Source organism: Phyllostomus hastatus, unplaced genomic scaffold (assembly GCF_019186645.2).
Source record: "Phyllostomus hastatus isolate PE091 unplaced genomic scaffold, TTU_PhHast_1.1 phas_scaffold_216, whole genome shotgun sequence".
NCBI lineage: Eukaryota > Metazoa > Chordata > Mammalia > Chiroptera > Phyllostomidae > Phyllostomus > Phyllostomus hastatus.
The window spans coordinates 7523160-7540975 of NW_025334018.1; the positions used below are offsets into that span (position 1 = coordinate 7523160).

Sequence of the window (17816 nt, forward strand, 5' to 3'; positions counted from 1 at the left end):
AGCCTTCTTTCCTCTCTTCTACCGAGGTTCCTCCATTGGATTGACCAGCTGTCAGGTTGAACCCAAACCTGCCTCCTTTTTGTGATGTTTGTCTGGATCGCAACACAATAGCTGGAGAGAGCCTCCCCTCATAAGCTCCAATTGGCTGGACCCAACCTTGGCGGTTTCTTATTGGTCCAATGAAGAAACGCCAAGGTAGGTTGCCTAGTGATCCCGAGGAAGCTGATGTGTTATTTCTTCTCTGCAGCGAAGGATCAGGAAGTTTGCGCTCTCTCCGTGACTGGGAAGTTTTTAACCTACTAGGACAGGGTTGGGGGGGCCAAGAGTGGAACACAGATGTTCTAAAGTAGAGCACAGGCTGCAGCCTCCATCCGGTCGTAACCTAGGAGTAACGTCAGGTAAGCAACCCGGGAAATACATTTCCTAACGTCCAAAAAAAAACCCAAACAATTTTTTTTTTAATTTTATGTGGAGAGGGGAGGTTTTTATTTATTTAATTTTGGGGACTTTTTTCAAAGAGGATTTTTAACTAGTAAATGTTCGGGGGAAATTCATTTCTCAAAGAAAATCCCTTTTACTCCCCCCCCCTCGAAAATTTAAAGTTTCTTGTAATGGTTTAGGAAATAAGCCCTATTCACAGTGCCAGATAGGGTTAGTGCCCTTAAGCATTTTATTTATTTCACGGTTCTCTTCGTCCTTCACTCTACTTTCCACCTCCCACCAAGAGTTATATTTGAGATATAGCCCTGTACAGACTTTTGTAAGCCACTTAATTTGCATTTATATTTTAAATGTTCACATGCATTTCTGAGTGTTCCTTTTAATCGGTGTATATTTATCAAGCAGTTACAACGTTAAAGGCATTGTGTTAGTTGCTACAGAGAATTAAAAAAACCCAAGAAGACAAAATCCCTGCCCTCAGGAAGTTTACAGTTGAGCGACAGCCATTTCAAAAGAAAGACTGTAGTAAATACTTTAAAGTAAGTAAGTATAAATAAAGTTTTGTGGAAGTACAGCTGAGGGAGAGACCAATTTCAGGACATGGGACATGGGTAATGGAAAATGCGATTCACTTAAGCCTTGGCAGTAGGTTCTCAATAGGCCTTTGAAGAATGGGTAGAATTTAAGGAGTAAGGGAAAAGAAAGAACTCCAGCATGTACAGAGGAGCAGAGGTGAAAGGCATGGGTCGCTTGAGAAATGGTTTGTTCACAGTACGTAATTGGAAGTAATGGGAAATAATCGTGAGAACATAGAACTGGATCCTGTCCCAGAGGTTCTTGAATGCATTCTGTTGATGTTGCAAAATATATTCTTTTAAATAATTGCTGATTAAAATATTTATTGTATATTAACTGGCATTTAGATTTATCTCAAAATAAACTAATGTAAAGTTTATCATAGAGATAGTGCAATTTCTCTTGATTTTTAAAACAACTGTAGTGCTTGGTATGAAAGGGCATGTGCTTTGCTTTTATTTTTTATTTTGTAATTGAGAAGGAATTTGCTAATCTTTTAACATTCTCTTGCTAGTATTTTTTGCTGTCAGCTGTTTTGTTTGTGAGATGGTTAGCCTAGAGATAGAGATAAAAGTTTTCTGGCTATGTGGAATTACTACACATGATGTTTTAAGCATTATACCCTAGACTAGTGATCTCTTGAATGCATGAACAGAGTCACTAGGGTTTGGGGAGAAAATATTAGAACATGTATTTCTATTTCATTTTTAAAATTTTTTACTTTATTTTATGTGTATGTTTTATAATGTACCACTGAATGTTTATAGAAGTTCTATATAAATTATTATATGTACTTTAGGGCTGGGTGCTCACAATTTGCTGTCCCATATTATTTAACTTCAGGAGGACCCACTTTGGGAAAGAGGAGTCACAATGATAGTCACTCCTGGGTTATAGATTATGTACAAGAAATCGACAGTTTTAAAAATGATCATTTCTACTGGTCTTTAAAATCACTGATTTGATTTCCTTTCAGTGTCTTCCGTGTATTTAAGGTATGTACTTTGGAAAGATACTGTGTTATGTAGGAGTATCTATGTGTGTTTATTTCCATAAGTACACATGTAGATATTTTTCATCATCCTTCCAGAAACAGTTCAGAATGACCACTTTAACTCACCGCACCCGTCGCATGGAAGTAGGCAAGAACTCTGAGAAGAAGGTAGAAAGTGAGGAAGACACTAATCAAGACAGGAGTCCAGACAGTGAAGACTCTGGGGATTCTAAGGATATCCGCCTCACCCTTATGGAAGAAGTATTGCTCCTAGGACTAAAAGATAAAGAGGTAATATAGTTGGGTTGGCTAGGCTGTCTTAAAGACTTAAATACTGGAATGTTTTTAGAAAGTAATAGAATATTTTCATTAATGTTAAGTTGGCCTTTGAATTATGCTGTAGCCATCTGAGGAGGGAATGGAGAGTTTTGAAAGGTGGCTGATATGTGGAGGGTAAAATCCAGTGTGATTACTTAAAGTGTAATTTAATTACAAAATTACTCCAAAATAAAGGATACAAGAGAGGGTATAACACAATGTAAAGTTTTTGTACTTAGAGTTTCCCAAGTGAGACTGATGCTGAAATAAATTCTTATGAATTAAGATGGAGGGAACACACATTGATGTCTTCTTGAGCTTTGGAGAGAAAGTCTTACATGATAAGATACAGAACATGTATGATTAGCTGTTTTGCAAAGATAAATGGTGGGTAGGTTTATTATGATATAAAGAAGTAACATTCTGTGGATCTTTAGAAGTGAAATATCAACATTTGGAGAGGATTATTTTAATTTTAAAAAATATTTTTAAATTAATTTCAACATTTTCTTTCTAAGTTTTCCCCTGTTGATAGAACATCTATAATAGAATTAGTCTTGAGATAGCAAGTCTTATGATATAACTTAATATTTTCTTAGCTTTTCTACTAGTTGTATACATTATCTTTCATTTCCAACTTTTTATTGTGTTTTCCTATTACTTTCTTCCCTCATAAAGAGGTTATAAAGCTATATAAATGTAATATTTCAAACAATGTACTTCCTTTTCAAGAAAGTCCTTAGTAAACACAAAAATAAGTAAAGGCATATTTATTACTGACCTCAGTTTTGAAAGCTTAATCAAATTAAAATGTTACTTTCTATTTTAAAAATACTCAGTTTTGCTTTGATAATTGACTTTAGCTAGAAATGAATTGCTAGAAAAGAGATACATCTAATATCTCTTCTTTTATACATTCTTGAACTTGGGAGTACTCTTGTTTCTTAGACTTTACATTTTATTTTTTTACCACTTTTCCCTTTTTTATTTTTTGTCATGTCAAACTACTAACTTGAACAAAACTTACAAGATTTGTTATAGCCTGAGTATTATTAAAACCAATATTAGAGCCCTGGCTGGTGTGGCGCAGTGGATTGAGCGCTGGCCTGCAAACTGAAAGGTCTCTAGTTCAATTCCCCACCAAGGCACATGCCTGGGTTGCAGGCCAGATCCCCAGTTGGGGGGGCATGTTAGAGGCACCCAGTTGATGTTTCCCTCATATATCAATGTTTCTCCCCCTCTCCCTTCCCCTCTGAAAATAAGTAAATAAAGTCTTCTAAAAAAGTATATCTCTAATAGAGATAAAAGTATATCTCTAATTACTTGCTCATTAAAAAAAAACCCTAATATTAGAGACATGCCCGTATATACGTGCCCAAGACATAGATATTATCAGAAGATCTTGCCTGGAAGTGTATTTTCCTCTTTGCTGAGAAAGATGATGAGACACTAGTTTTATAAAAGTCAAATAAATGAATAAGTGAAACTCTACAAAAAATGTCAGAGTAGGTCTGAAGATTAGGTGGTATAAATACTATTTTGAGATGTTTATACAGTGCCAATGAAACAGTCACTGACCGTAGAAGCAGAGCATATTAGAACTGAAAAGTTACTTCATTTCTTTTATTTTTGAATAGAAATTATGAATTTCCTGCTGATGCTAGATATTAGAATTTTTGTTTGTGTCCTTTAGAAAAACTGTCTTTGGACTTGTCTTTGTGTGTTTCTGTATTTATAATAGTTGATATAAACTTAAGGAAATAGAATAAAAAATAAAGATGCTTATTTAGAGGTATAATCATAGTGCATACTCAACATATTGGTGAGATAATGTACAAAGATGGACAGATAATAATTAATTACTTTTAATTGTTCTAATTTTATTTTTGAATATGCTAAATTACACTTTTAGTTTTCAGTTTTCTCAAGAAGAATAAGAAAGGTTAAATCCTCAAGTGTAAATAAATTGGAGAGTTTCAAATCTTTGGGTATGTTAAAGAAGTAGTAGTAGTAGTTTTTCCAAAATGTCACTTACATAATTATCTCTAAAAATGTTACATCCATTTCCAGCTCTATTTTCTTCTCATCTTCCAAAGTACTTATAGATTTATTTCATCAATATTCAGTGTGATTGGGTACCCATTATGTGCTTAACATTATGCAAATACTGAAGTAAATATAAAATAGAATAATATATGGTTCCTGTCCCCAAGAAATTTACATTCTAGCTTGGGACACAAGATATGCGTATTTCTTAAAAGTTAAATAGCCCAAAGGTTCGTTAGTGGAATGAATAAAAATGAATCGTCTATTTATTTAAATGACTATATTTTCAAAATGAAAATGAGTATTGTTACAAAACATGTGTAATTCTCATATAATGTTTGGTAAAGGAATCCAGACACAAAAAAATACATATTGTATGATTCTACATATATGAAATTCAAAAAGCCATACTATTTGGGGTTAGATGGTAAAACTATAGTGAAAAGCAGCAAAAGGACTACAGTAGTTGTTAGGGCAGTGCCTGCATTTTTGTGGGCAAGAGAGTAGAGGGGTGTTGGTGATTAGAAAAGAGAATAATGGGGTTTTCTAGGTACTATTTTCTGTTTCTGTACTTGTGGGAGCTTTCAGGATATTAACATAAAGGTAATTCATGTTTTGTATACTCTTCTGTGTGTGCATTATATTCCACAATTCAAAAGATTTTTAAATAAGTAAAAAACAGCATGTTGTTCCCATGTTAAAACAATGAGCCAAGGGAGTTGAAGGGAGGAAAGATCATCATGGGTTGGACTAATCTGGGGAGGAAAACAAGCAAATAAAACAAGATGGCTTTTAAGAATACATAGGTTTTTAAAAAAAAAAATGAGTGGGTAGGATTAAGAGACATGGAGAGAAGAGAATACAGTCTGGATGAGGAAACCTGAGTAAGCAAAGGTATCATGAACTTGATGAGTTTGGGAGATAACTGAGTAACCAGAATGACTGTGAATAGTTTGTGTTCTTGGAGAACAATGAGGATCAAATCAGCATATTAGATCAGAGTATGGAAGATTTTGAGTGCCAGGAAGATACATTCAGACTTTTTCCTTGAAGTAAAAGAGATTCAGCCGAATAAAACCAGCAAAGTTCATTTCATTTTTGTGTCCAAATTAAGGACTGAGTGATAGTTTTGCTCCATTGTATTTCTGAATATACGTGATATGCATATTATTTCTTGCTTACATGGTTTGAGTTTGAGACATGTCAAAGAAAAAGCCTAAATGTTAAACTTTCGTATCCCAAAGTCCCAAAGTTAAATGAACTTTTGCTGAATATTCCCATAAGAGTCTCTGTTTAGAACCCAATGCTATAATTTTAAAATATTATATGTTTCAAAAGCAAGTAAGTAGAAGGTAATACCAAGAGATTAATATTTGTAGGCCTAGAAAGGAATGAGAGTAGGACATATGGTCAGATTGCTTGTTGAGTATTACTGTCATCCCTTTCTTAAGATTCTTCTGAGGAGTAGCTGCCACAGACTGGTTTTAAACTATTAAGCTTCATTGTCTTGTAAAAATAATCAAGAAATTTAAATATATGTTGAATCTAACCTTTCAAGTACACTTAAAATTAGATGTTATCTCAGTTTAATAACATTGACCTCAACCAAGAGAAATTAAATTTGAGCTCCAGTCTGACCAAAACAAAATAGATTTATTTCCTGTTGAAATCAAGATCCTGTTTGTCATTATTGCCTCTGGTAGGAATTGTGCTATATATAGATAGCATTGGCTCGTGGACAATTAATGCTTTAATTAAATTGCTAGTATATTTAAAATTTCCCCCTTATGATGGTCTTTATTATTAAATTACTTGTAAGAGGAGCGAGGCTGTTAATGCTTTTGACTTGATGGTAATCTTTTGAGTTTATAGATAGTGTTTTTAAACACTCTTTCCTTTCTTGAAAAGCTTTCTCAAAGAGCCATCCCCACCTCTCTCACCGCCCCCCCAGCCTCCCCACCCTGCTGCCACAGATGAGAATAAGTCTACCAAGACCTGATCTCTTGGGGAGGAAAGGTGGCCAGTCTCTCAAGGGAGAAGGGCCTTGAGCATGTTCCTCAATGGGCTTTCATTGGGTTTAATTTGCGTAAGAACACAAGGCTTATACATAGGAATACAGGGCTTATACATAGGAATACAGGGCTTATATTTGGGCTTATGGCTGACTAGATCATCAATCACTGTCAGGCAGTAGTGATCAAAGGACAGATAACATTCAGAGAACTGTGAGGACTTATTCTGAGTCAGGGTCAGATACCAAAGGGCCATAAATCTGGAAAACAAACTCATTTTATGCTTGCACCCTTATCATTTAAACTGAAGGCATTCTTAACAAAGAAGGTTTCACAGGATTTTATGCATTCTTTCTTAGACCTGATTGCCTAGGAAACCACCTGTTCCAGCACAGGGCCACACCTGCCTCCAGCATTGTTTTAGGCTTAAGTCAGGTGGGGGAAGTAAGGCAGCCAAGAGATCAGGAGACTTCTTACAGATAGAATGAGGACTCAGGCTATGACAGAGCTGAGGGGTGAGGGTCCATCACCCCTTTTCTATAGTCCCCTAAGTCCTTCCCTGATGGCCCCTTGGCAACCATGCCTGTCTTAGGTTGCCCCTCCCTTGAGGAATCTTACCCATCTTTGGCTAACCAGTCATCCACCCAGGGCCAAGCAGGGTGAGGCAAAGGGGGCAGAGGCTGCCAGGAGGATAAGCTTTGTCTCCTTAGTGGCTTATGGTCCTGCAGTCTTTTTACTCAGCCTTAGCCCGGGGGTTACTGCTTCAGAAACCAGGCAGGACAGTTCCCAACATATTAGCAGTAGGAGATTGGAAATGCAAACTGATTTAAAGCTGGTAAAAATTTTTCCGCAAACCAATCAATAAATTTTTAAAAGTCATTCAGTAAGTTAGTGCACAACGTGTCAGTGAATGACTATCAATGGAGAAAATGGTACTCTTTGAAAGTTGCTAACTCCTAAAACATTTTCTTCAAATTAAAAAACTAAAAGTTGAATTTAATTCACTACCTAACCTTTTATTTTCCTCATTGAACAAAATGAACAATAAATCTCTTGTCAGTAGTTACGGCTAACAGGTGTGAATAGGGCAAGTGTATCAGAAGGACTCGTTTGTCAGGTTTTGTGGTTTTTATTAACATAGACTGTTAAAAAATAACTTCTTTTTTTTATTATATCCAGTCATGTAACCCCAAAGAATTATTTGCTATTGGTACAAAAGGAAATAAACTTAAAGGCCCAAAGTCCTATTTTAATGATAGAAAAATATAGTTTAAGCTATTTCATTAAGAGCCTGCCTTTCCCTACACCTTCCAGCCCTCTAATGCGCACTGTTCTTTTCTGAAATACCTGCAAATGATATAATGTCAAAAATAACCCACTTAAATGTGGAGTTTGACTGTAACCACTGAGCCTGTAAACTTGATGTGAGCCATTTCATCTCTTTTGTCTTCTTCACATGGTGTGTTTGTATAACTTGAGTTTTCAAAACATTTGCACTTTCTTGCTAGGCAAATATCCTCTCTTTAAGGGAGTCAAAGTTAAACGATTAAATGGCCAATAAGCTGTGGAATTTATACTCAAACTGACTCTGGAGTCAAAAACAGACATGCTTGCAAAATCGGTGTCACATATTCTTCTGTATTTCTTGCTAAGCAAAGAGAATTATTCAGGATTGTTCATTGTTTAGTGTGACCCTCAAGAATTTCCTCTGCTAGGATACCTTCACATGGAGTTTAACTAAAACTGTTAAAATAAAAGATTATGTTCTGCAGTTATATTTGGCATGTTATTTTTTTCAAGTCATATCTATGACTTTTTTTTATCCTCACTCAAGGATATGCTTAGAGAAGGAAGGGAGAGAGAGAGAAATATCAGTGTGAGAAAAACATCCATCAGTAGCCTCCCACATGTGCCCCAAGTGGGATCAAACCCACAACCTAGATATGTGCCCTGACCAAGAATTGAACCCACATCATTTTGGTGTACCGGATGATGCTCCAACTATCTGAGCCACTTATCCAGGGCTCGTAATGCTTTTTTTGGGGTTTTTTTTAGGCTGTCTCTGTGCCAAATATCAGCCTATGGTGTAAACTTAAGGTCTTCTCACAAGTGTTTTTCTGAACTGGTATCTTTCCTTGCCATTTGCAGTGACATTCTAATTTCCCCTATATATACAGTTGCTTTTCAATGTCCTACTTTTTGGTGTTTGGCTCCCAAAAGAGGACAAAGGAAAATGAATGGGAGGAAAAGATCATGAGCCCTTTAAATCACCTGGAAATCACTTCAGCCTGAGTGGAAAGGGCTTGCAACAACTGTGGACCTTCAACAGTGGTCTCTGTCTGCACCTCCATGATCAGAAGCAGAAATCAGTGATCAGAATACAGGTCCTTGATGTTTGGAGGACAGGGTCCTTTTGCCTGCCCTGGCTCCCAGAAGCTGCATGTAAACTGCCTCAGGAACACATGCATAGCTGCCTGCCATGGGGCTAGGGGAAGGGGTTTTGGTAGCCCTTTAGTAGCTATGAGCTGAAATTAATTGCAATTTACTATCATCCAAACCTTCTCCAGGAAGTTGCAAGCCTTCAATAGACTCCAGAGTTCCAAAATATTTACATCAGACAGATTGTGCTGTTGTAGTTGTCTAGGTTGGAAGACAGATTTTTGGTATTTACTATTCTGCCATCTACCCTCGATCATCATGTAATCTTTCCCATAGTTTATTTAATTTAAAATCTATATTTTCTTTTCAAAGCCCATCACAAATGTAACAGTGACCTTTCCATTCTCTAAATTCCCTTGTATTCATTATATCTCTAATGTACTTAGTTACTATATTTTCTAGCTTTCTTACAGGCAATGTTTAAAAGCACAGGTTTTGGAAGCAGACATATCTATGTTCAATTCCAAAGTCTACCATGTACTAAATATATGACCTGCTCTCAGTTTTCACATTTTTTTCTTTATACTTATTTTATAGAAATAGTAATATTGACTTCATAGTGCTATTGTCAAAATTAAATCAAATTACTGCCCTGGCTGGCGTAGCTCAGTGGATTGAGTACGGGCTGCGAACCAGGTATCGCAGATGCGATTCCCAGTCAGGGCACATGCCTAGGTTGCAGGCCATGACCCCCAGCAACCGCACATTGATGCTTCTCTCTCTCTCTCTCCCCCTTCCCTCTCTAAAAATAAATTAAAAAAATTTAAATTAAATTACTTATATGAAATGTTTAACATGGAGCCTGACACATATAAATGTTGAGTAAATAATAACCAAAATGAAATAAAAGAAAGATAAATACCATACGATCTCTCTTATATGTGAAATAAAAAAAAGAAAACTGAACTCATAGATACAGAGAACATTGATTGGTGGTTTCAGGAAGTCGGGGTGGAGTATAATGAGTGAAGTTGATCAGAAGGTACAAACTTATAAGTTTATTATTAAAAAGCCCTATGTATATAGTATTTAACATGATGACTATAGTTAATAACACTGTAGTGTATATTTGAAAGATGCTGAGGGACAGATCTTAAAAGTTCTTACTGCAAAGAAAGTTTGTAGCTGTATGTGGTGGTGGATGTTAACTAGACTTACTGTGGTGATCATTTCACAACATACATATATATAGAATCATTATGTTGTACACCTGGAACTAACATAAGAAATAAGAATTATATCTCCATAAAAATAATAACCATATAAATGTATATATATATATTTTTTTAAGATTTTATTTATTTATTTTTAGAGAGGGAAGGGAGGGAGAGAGAAAAGAGAGAGAGAGACAAACATCAATGATACAGTTGATCTGTGGGGTTCTGGCATACCCTGCAACCCAAGCATGTGCCCTGGCCAGGGAATCAAACCTGGTGACACTTTTGGGGTTCATAGGCCCAGCACTCAATCCACTGAGCTACGCCAGCCAGGGCTATAAATGTATAATTTAAAAATGGGTAGTAAAAAGTCGGTTAAATATTGTCCAAATAGAAATATTTAGTTAATGGAACCTAATCAACAAAAGAAAAAAGCAAACAATATATAACCAGAGTCATTGAAATTAAGAACAATCTAACAGTAGCCAAAGGGGAGGGGGAGGGGACAGTGGGGAGAAGGGTTATCAGGAACTACTATGAAGGACACATGGACAAAACCGGGGGTTGGGGGTGGAAGCCTAAAGATTCACAATCTCTCTACTTTGTGTATGTTTGGAAATTTAAACCAAAAAAATATTTCTTGAGGTGTTGGGATCATGTTTTCTTGACTACAATATTCCATTTTACATGATAATCCAATTTACTTCCTGTTATAAATGATGAAATTACCATTCTCAGTTTCTTTTACCTCTACTCTGCAATATTTTATAAAAGTTTATAATGTATATATACATAATATTCTATAATTCTCACACGCTGCTTTTCTATGAAAAAAAGCCCCAAATTGAGGCTGGGAAAGAAACAGATGGAGGAATTGGTGGGTAGGTGAGAAGCTAGGTGTATTGTATGCATAAAGAAAAATCTGGTTTTACAGATACCAAATGAATAATAGAATGATAGAATTTATGAGTAATTTTTTATTCTTTTCTTCCAAATTTTCTGAAATAAATTATGCTATTTAATCAGAGAGAAAAAGCTATTTGAAAACAAAAGATGTATTTGCATTTACCTACTTTTTGTCTTCTGAAGTTTAAGCATATTGTCATTGTCTTTAGGTGTTTCTAACTCTATTTTAAATCATTTGAGGAGTTGTAGGGAAATAGATTTAGAGCCCTAGACTGACTTCCAGGTTTTTCACCCTCCCCAGCCTCTTCTCAACTATTTCTTCTCTTTGGATAATGTGTAACAATGAAAGCTCCATTTTCTCCTAAGTAACAGACTGTGGAAAAAGAAAGGCATATAAGTTACTGTGTTTGGTGCTACAATCACTTTTAAATTTTTTAGACTAAAAAAATTGAGGATATTTTTACTGGCCAGAATGAGATTTAAAGTTTATGTAGGAATATTCAAAGATTACCAGTTTCTTTCCTTTATTTTGGATTTCTTTTTCATTGATAAGGTATTAATTACTATATTGTTTTTACTTTCTGAACTTTTGATAATGGCTTATCTTAAGAGGAAAAATTCAACTGGAGGCCCTGAGAAAACTAATAAATTAATCATTATAACTAGTTTTGCATCTTTCTACTCAACTTCCTGAATAAGCCCGAGAGGATATAATCTTCATGTAGTTTATTGAGAAATTTTGTCCATTTGTTTAGGTTTATAATACACCCTTCCCAGCCATGCTGAAATCATCTGTTAAACCAGAATAACATTCAGGTTGCTGCTCATAATTCCCCATTATGAATAACAGAGTAAGCTTATAATGCTTAATCTCTTCTATAAAATGTCTCCTAGCTATGTGAACATGGAAATATTAATTCTAGTAATGAATTATATTAATTTACACAAGAGAAATTTAGAGCAAATCCTGGAACACTTCCAATAGAGCACTTGAAAGGAAAACAGTATAGTAACTCTTATTAAAGTAATTTTTCAGAGGAAAAAAGTAAAATAAAATTTGTTTTGCCTGTATAATTCTTTTTCTTGTATAATTTTGTATAACCCCTGGAGATTACAATGATCTTCAGACATTTGGCTCTGGAACTGGCAATGTAGAAAGGCTTCTAGATGACACAGTAAGAATCCTTCTCTCATGGAAAGTGAAGCAGTTTTAATGTCGAATTTAAATTTGGGGAGATGGGAGAGGCTTTTTTCTGATTTTTTTTCCTGATCAAGTTATATTGACTTAGTGTAAATATTTTGGAAAAATTAGAAAACCATTTTTAAACTTTTTTACATAGTTGTGATAACCTCAAATACACAATTGTGTATATGGCTGTTTTTCATTTATCAGAAGACTTTTCTAATACTATTTTTAAAAACTCCTTATAAGCATAGTTTTTAATGATACTTTAAGTTTCTTAGCTTTTTTCCTCTTTTTATCCCAAGCAGACAACTTTAAGTTTTTTAACTTTCAGAGTTTTTTTAAGGTTTGTCTTCAAGGAAGTTCAAATAAGGGATAATTCACTAGGCAGAAATTCATCATAAAGTATTGAGTATCAGAATTTATTGAAATCTCATTGTTCAGCCTTTTACAAGAGCAAAATAACATTATCAAAGATTTAAATATGTATGATCTTTGACTCAAAAATTTTTTCTAGCCCTGACTGGTGTAACTCAGTGAGTTAGATTTCATCCTGCAAACTGAAAGGTTTGCCAGTTTTATTCCCTGTCAGGGCACATGCCTGGGTTGCAGGCCAGGTCCCCACTTGGGGATGAACAAGAGGCATCCATCGATGTTTTTCTCCCTCTTTTTCTCCCTCACTTCTCCTCTCTCTGAAAACAAATAAAATATTTTTTAATTAAAAAAATATATACCATACTGACTTCTAGTTAAGATGGAGGTGTAGCCCTAGCTGGTGTGCTCGTGGGTTGAGCACTGGTCTGTGAACCAAAGGGTCGCCAGTTCAATTCCCAGTCAGGGCACATGCTGAGGTTACAGGCCAGATATGGGCCTCAGATGAGGGCGTGCAAGAGGCAACTGATCAGTGTTTCTTTTGTACGTTGATGTTTCTCTCCTTCTCTTTCTCCCTGCCTGCACCACTCTCTAAAAATAAATAATATAATAAAATACAATTAAGTAAACTATAGAACAAGGCCCTGGGGTAGCTCAGGCTGTTAGAGCATTGTCCCCATATGCCAAGGTTCTGTGTTCGATCCCCAGACAGGGCACATACAAGAAACAACCAATGAAGGCATGAATAAGTAGAACAACAAAATGAAGTCTCTCAAAAATATATATATATATATGTAATAAAATAAAGTATAGAACAGCCATCACTCAGAACTGTCAAATATCGAGTTGAATGGAAGTCTGATAACTACGGAATTAATGAGACCACATCCATCCAGACTGGTAGGAAGGGTATAGATGCAGAGATGCTGAGCAGGCTGGTTCCACACCCACAGATGCTGGAGAAAAATTCAAAAGGGATATCTGGGGCTCAAGGAACACAGCCCCACACCCGGACCCCAGACCAGAGTTCCAGTGCCAGGAAGATAAGTCCCCATAACTTCTGGCTGCAAAAACCACTGGTGGATTAACTCAGTGGAGGAAACTTCCCCTTAAAGAACCCACACACATACTTACTCAGACTCACTCCCTCTGAGCTGCAGCACCAGGGTAGCAGCAAAAAAGATGCCAGTAGCATACAGAGAGGAACTGAAGTTTTTGCAGCAAGGTGAGAGCTGGGGGACAGCTTTCTCTAAGACAGAAAGGCAGACAAAGGCCACTGTACATTTCTGAGCCCTGCCCCCATAGCCCCAGAGCTGGCAGGTGGGTGCCATATCTATGACTCCACCAACCTGACTGACACTGTTTGGTCTGCCCTAGAGATCCCCTGAGGCTCCACCCCACCCAACTTATGGCTCACTCACTGTTAACAGTGGCTTTTCCATATGAATGGCTGATCTAAGCTCATGCTTCACAACTTTCTAAATTCTCTCAAGCAAGAACTGTCTGCCTCAGTGAGCCCACAGAACCCAGCCTCCATACCTCTTGCTAAGTGGCCCCAGGCTCAGCACTAGCAGCAGCTAGTTTAGGTTCATGGCTTGGCTTCACCTGGGAACCTCCAAGCCCAGCACAGGTAGCAGCCATATGGAGATTGCTTTGTGGCTCTTGCAGGGTAGCTCTAGGCAAAATACAGGTGAGGGCTGACCTTGGCCTGAACCATCCAGGAAACTCCAGAGCCAACTCACCTAGTGGACAGCTACAGACCATGTCAGAATAACACCACCCTGCCCTTGCACAACTGATTCTCCACAGAGGAAAGAACAGAGGTTGGTGGTCAATGGTCACAGCCGGTCCTTGCAGCTGACTAGCCTGGGTAAATCCCTCCCATTGACCTGTAGACAGCAATCAAGGCTCAACTACAAGGGGAGAGCGTACTCAGCCCACGTGGACGGCACACCTTGAGTACCCAGCTTGGGTGGTAGGGGATGCTATGCCACTGGACCCTACAGGACACCTACTACATTAGGCCATGCTATCAAGACAGGGAGTCATAGCAGCTCTACCTAATGCATAGAAACAAACACAGGAAGGCTGTCAAAATGAGGAGACAAAGAAACATGTCCCAAATCAAAGAACAGATCAAAACCCCAGAAAAGAACTAAATGAAATGGAGATAAGCTATCTATCAGATGCAGAGTTAAAAACACTGGTTATAAGGATGCTCAAGGAACTTAGTGAGGACCTCAACAGCATATAAAAGGTCCAGTCAGAAATGAAGGATACCCTAATTGAAATAAAAAACAATTTACAGGGAAACAATAATACAGTAGATGAGGCCAAGAATTAAATCAGTGATTGGGAACATAAGGAGGCAAAAAACAACCAATCAGAACAAGAAAAAAAAATGAGGATAGTGTAAATAGCCTCTGGGACAACTTTAGGCATTTCAATATTTGCACCATAGGGGTGTCAGAAGGAGAAGAGAAAAAGCAAGACATTGGAAATCTATTTGAAAAAATAATGAAGGAAAATGTCCTAATTTGATGAAGGAAACAAAATATACATGCAAGTCTAGGAAGTACAGAGAGTCCAAAACAAGATGAATACAAAGAGGCCCACTCCAAGACACTTCAGAATTAAAATGCCAAAGCTTAAAGATAAAGAGAGAATCTTAAAAGCAGCAAAAGAAAAGCAGTTAGTTACCTGCAGGGGAGTTCCCATAAGACTGTCAGCTGATTTCTCAAAAGACGTTTGCAGGCTAGAAGGGACTGGTAAGAAATATTCAAAGTGATGACATGCGGTAACATACAGCCAAGATTGCTGCACCCAGCAAAGCCATAATTTGCCATATATAATATGCACTCAAGTTTTTGTGCGCATTATACACAGGATTGTTGTGCCCATTATTATACCCAGGGTATGTAATCATTATACCCAAGTATAATATGCATCCTTATTTTCCCTCAAGAATTTGGGCAAAAAATGCACATTATACACGACAAAATACAGAATCGAAGGGCAGATAAAGAACCTCCCAGACAAGAGAAAAACTAAAGGAGTTCATCATCACCAAACTATTATTATATGAAATGTTAAAGGGACTTATTTAAGAAAAAAAAATCAAAACTATGAAAAATAAAATGGCAATAAATACAATCTGTCAACTTTGTAATCAATAAGAACAGATTGCTAAAAAAAACTGTAATCAATCAGTAAGAACAGAGATAGAATCATGGGTACAGAGAGCGTTTTGATGATTACCAGATGGGAGGAAGTATAGGAGAATGGATGAAGATGTGAGGGAATTAAAAAATACAAATAGGTAGTTACAGAATAACCATGGGGATTTAAAGTATTAGAAATGGAGTAGCCAAAGAACTTATATGCATGACACATGAGCATGAACAAAGGTGTGGGGATTGCCTGAGGGAGTGGGGGGTGCTAGGTGGAGGTGGGAAAGGGGGAAAATTGGGACAATGTAATAGCATAATCAATAAAACAGTATTTTAAAACATGGATAAACTACCAATAAATAAGTAAATAATAAAATATAATACTATGCAGCTGTTACAATGAAGGAAGTAAATCAGTATTTACAGATGTGGAAAGGTATCCAAAATAATGGGTAAATGAAAAGTTGCCACTTTGAATGATTTTATTTGTATAAATAATATTAAGAAATATGTAATAGAATATGAATATGAACTATCAGAAATACCTACTAAACTTTTATTTGGAAGGGATAAAATTATAGGAGACACTCACTTTCTAATTTATACATTTCTATAATATCCTTTTTTCCCTTTTTTTATAATCATATATTACTTTTATAATCAAGACAAAACAAAATCCACTATCCAAAGATCTTATTCTGCCAATCCTCCAAGATTCTATTATTTATGAGGGAATGTGTGATTCCTTTTGTTTTAGTAGACCCTAAAATTTTTCTCCTCCTCTTTCCCCTTATGTATATGAAGTAATTAAATTCAATGACTGAATGGTGAACTTTGGGATGTATATGCTAGATCATCCTGCATACTAAAGCATTGGCCCTTTAACACAGAATCTTTATTATAAATTGTTTGAGAATTCACTGAGGCAGCTAGATATATTTAGAGGGAAATACTCCTTAGATTTATAATTATTTTTAAAAACTCGACATGTGTACTTTTGTATTTTTTCCATTATGGTATATGACAATAAAAATAAAGCTTAAAGACTCCTTTGAAGAGTTTTGTATATCATGAGCTACTGTGATGGGAAAGAGTAATATTCAAAAATACACAGTTTCTACATCCTAGTCTCAATGGAGACTTCCATTGTTTCTTTATTTACATGCTTCTCATAGTTCTGTTGACAATCTGACATCACTGTCGCTGAAACAGGAACTATATAGATAGGAAGAAATGGGAAAACTTCCTTCTAATTGCCTTAATACTGGCTGAAATGTTTGCACACCTGTTGGAAGTTATAGTCAACAGGATTATATAAAAGGTATGCCTAAGTAAATTATATATTGTGATATAAGTTATAGTTTAACCTCAATTAGGCAGCTAAGTTGTATAAAACCAAGTATTAATTTAAAAAAAAGCTTATTTTGTCCTTAAAGAGGAGTTATAAATATAACTCTTGAAGTAGTTATGAGGCAGACAGTGGAGGGAAATAATCCCAGCTTTTGCTGTAAAATCTGACCCTTGGGAAATGTGGATATGTGTAGGAATGTTCATGGTTCAAGCTGAGCTTTTACCAGGTTAATATACTTCAGTCAAATTTATGCTTTCAAGAAACATTTAATGAAAAATACTATGTATAAGTCAGATATTCTCTCCTTAAGAAATGTATGCACAGTCTGCTGAGGGCAAACAGTTGATTGCAGTGTGGTGTGATAAATGATAAGGGAGAAGTATATATACAGAGGCACACCCAGGTGAGATGCCCAACCCAGAGAGTGGAGTGGAGGATGTGAGCTCTGTACTGTATCCTTAAAAACAAGGAGGAGTTGGAGAAAGAAGAGTATTGGTTCTTCTAGAGGGAAAGAACATGGTGTGCAAAGGCCAGTAGGCAAAAAGGATGTGTTAAGAGTACTTAAGTTTTGGAAAGCTAGAGCATAGCCTTCTAGGGGGAAGAGGCCAGAAAGAATATTAAGCAGGCTCCTGGATTGAGTGCTATACTAAGGAATTTGGCCTTGACTGTGAGAGGAGCATTTGAAAGATTTCTAAGCAGAGGAGAAAGGAGTTATATAATTAGATTTGAGCTTAAAGATCATCCTGTCTAGGGGGAAAATGGAATTGGAAAACCCCTACCTCTCGCATATATAGGTCACATGTTGTCTTGAGTAAACCTAATTTTTAATGCATCATTGTGCTCTTGGAAAG

At 36.4% G+C, this 17816-nt stretch overlaps 1 protein-coding gene across 1 annotated transcript in view; it reads left to right on the forward strand.

Annotated features, from left to right (window-relative positions):
* The first annotated feature begins 220 nt into the window (after positions 1-220).
* The window catches only part of GOLPH3L (golgi phosphoprotein 3 like), a 32610-nt gene continuing 15014 nt past the window's right edge, over positions 221-17816 (forward strand). Inside the window, exons 1-2 of the mRNA XM_045817189.1 lie at positions 221-398; positions 2108-2302. Coding sequence (XP_045673145.1) covers positions 2120-2302 — 183 coding nt within the window. The 5' untranslated portion in view covers positions 221-398; positions 2108-2119. The remainder of the gene's footprint in view (positions 399-2107; positions 2303-17816) is intronic.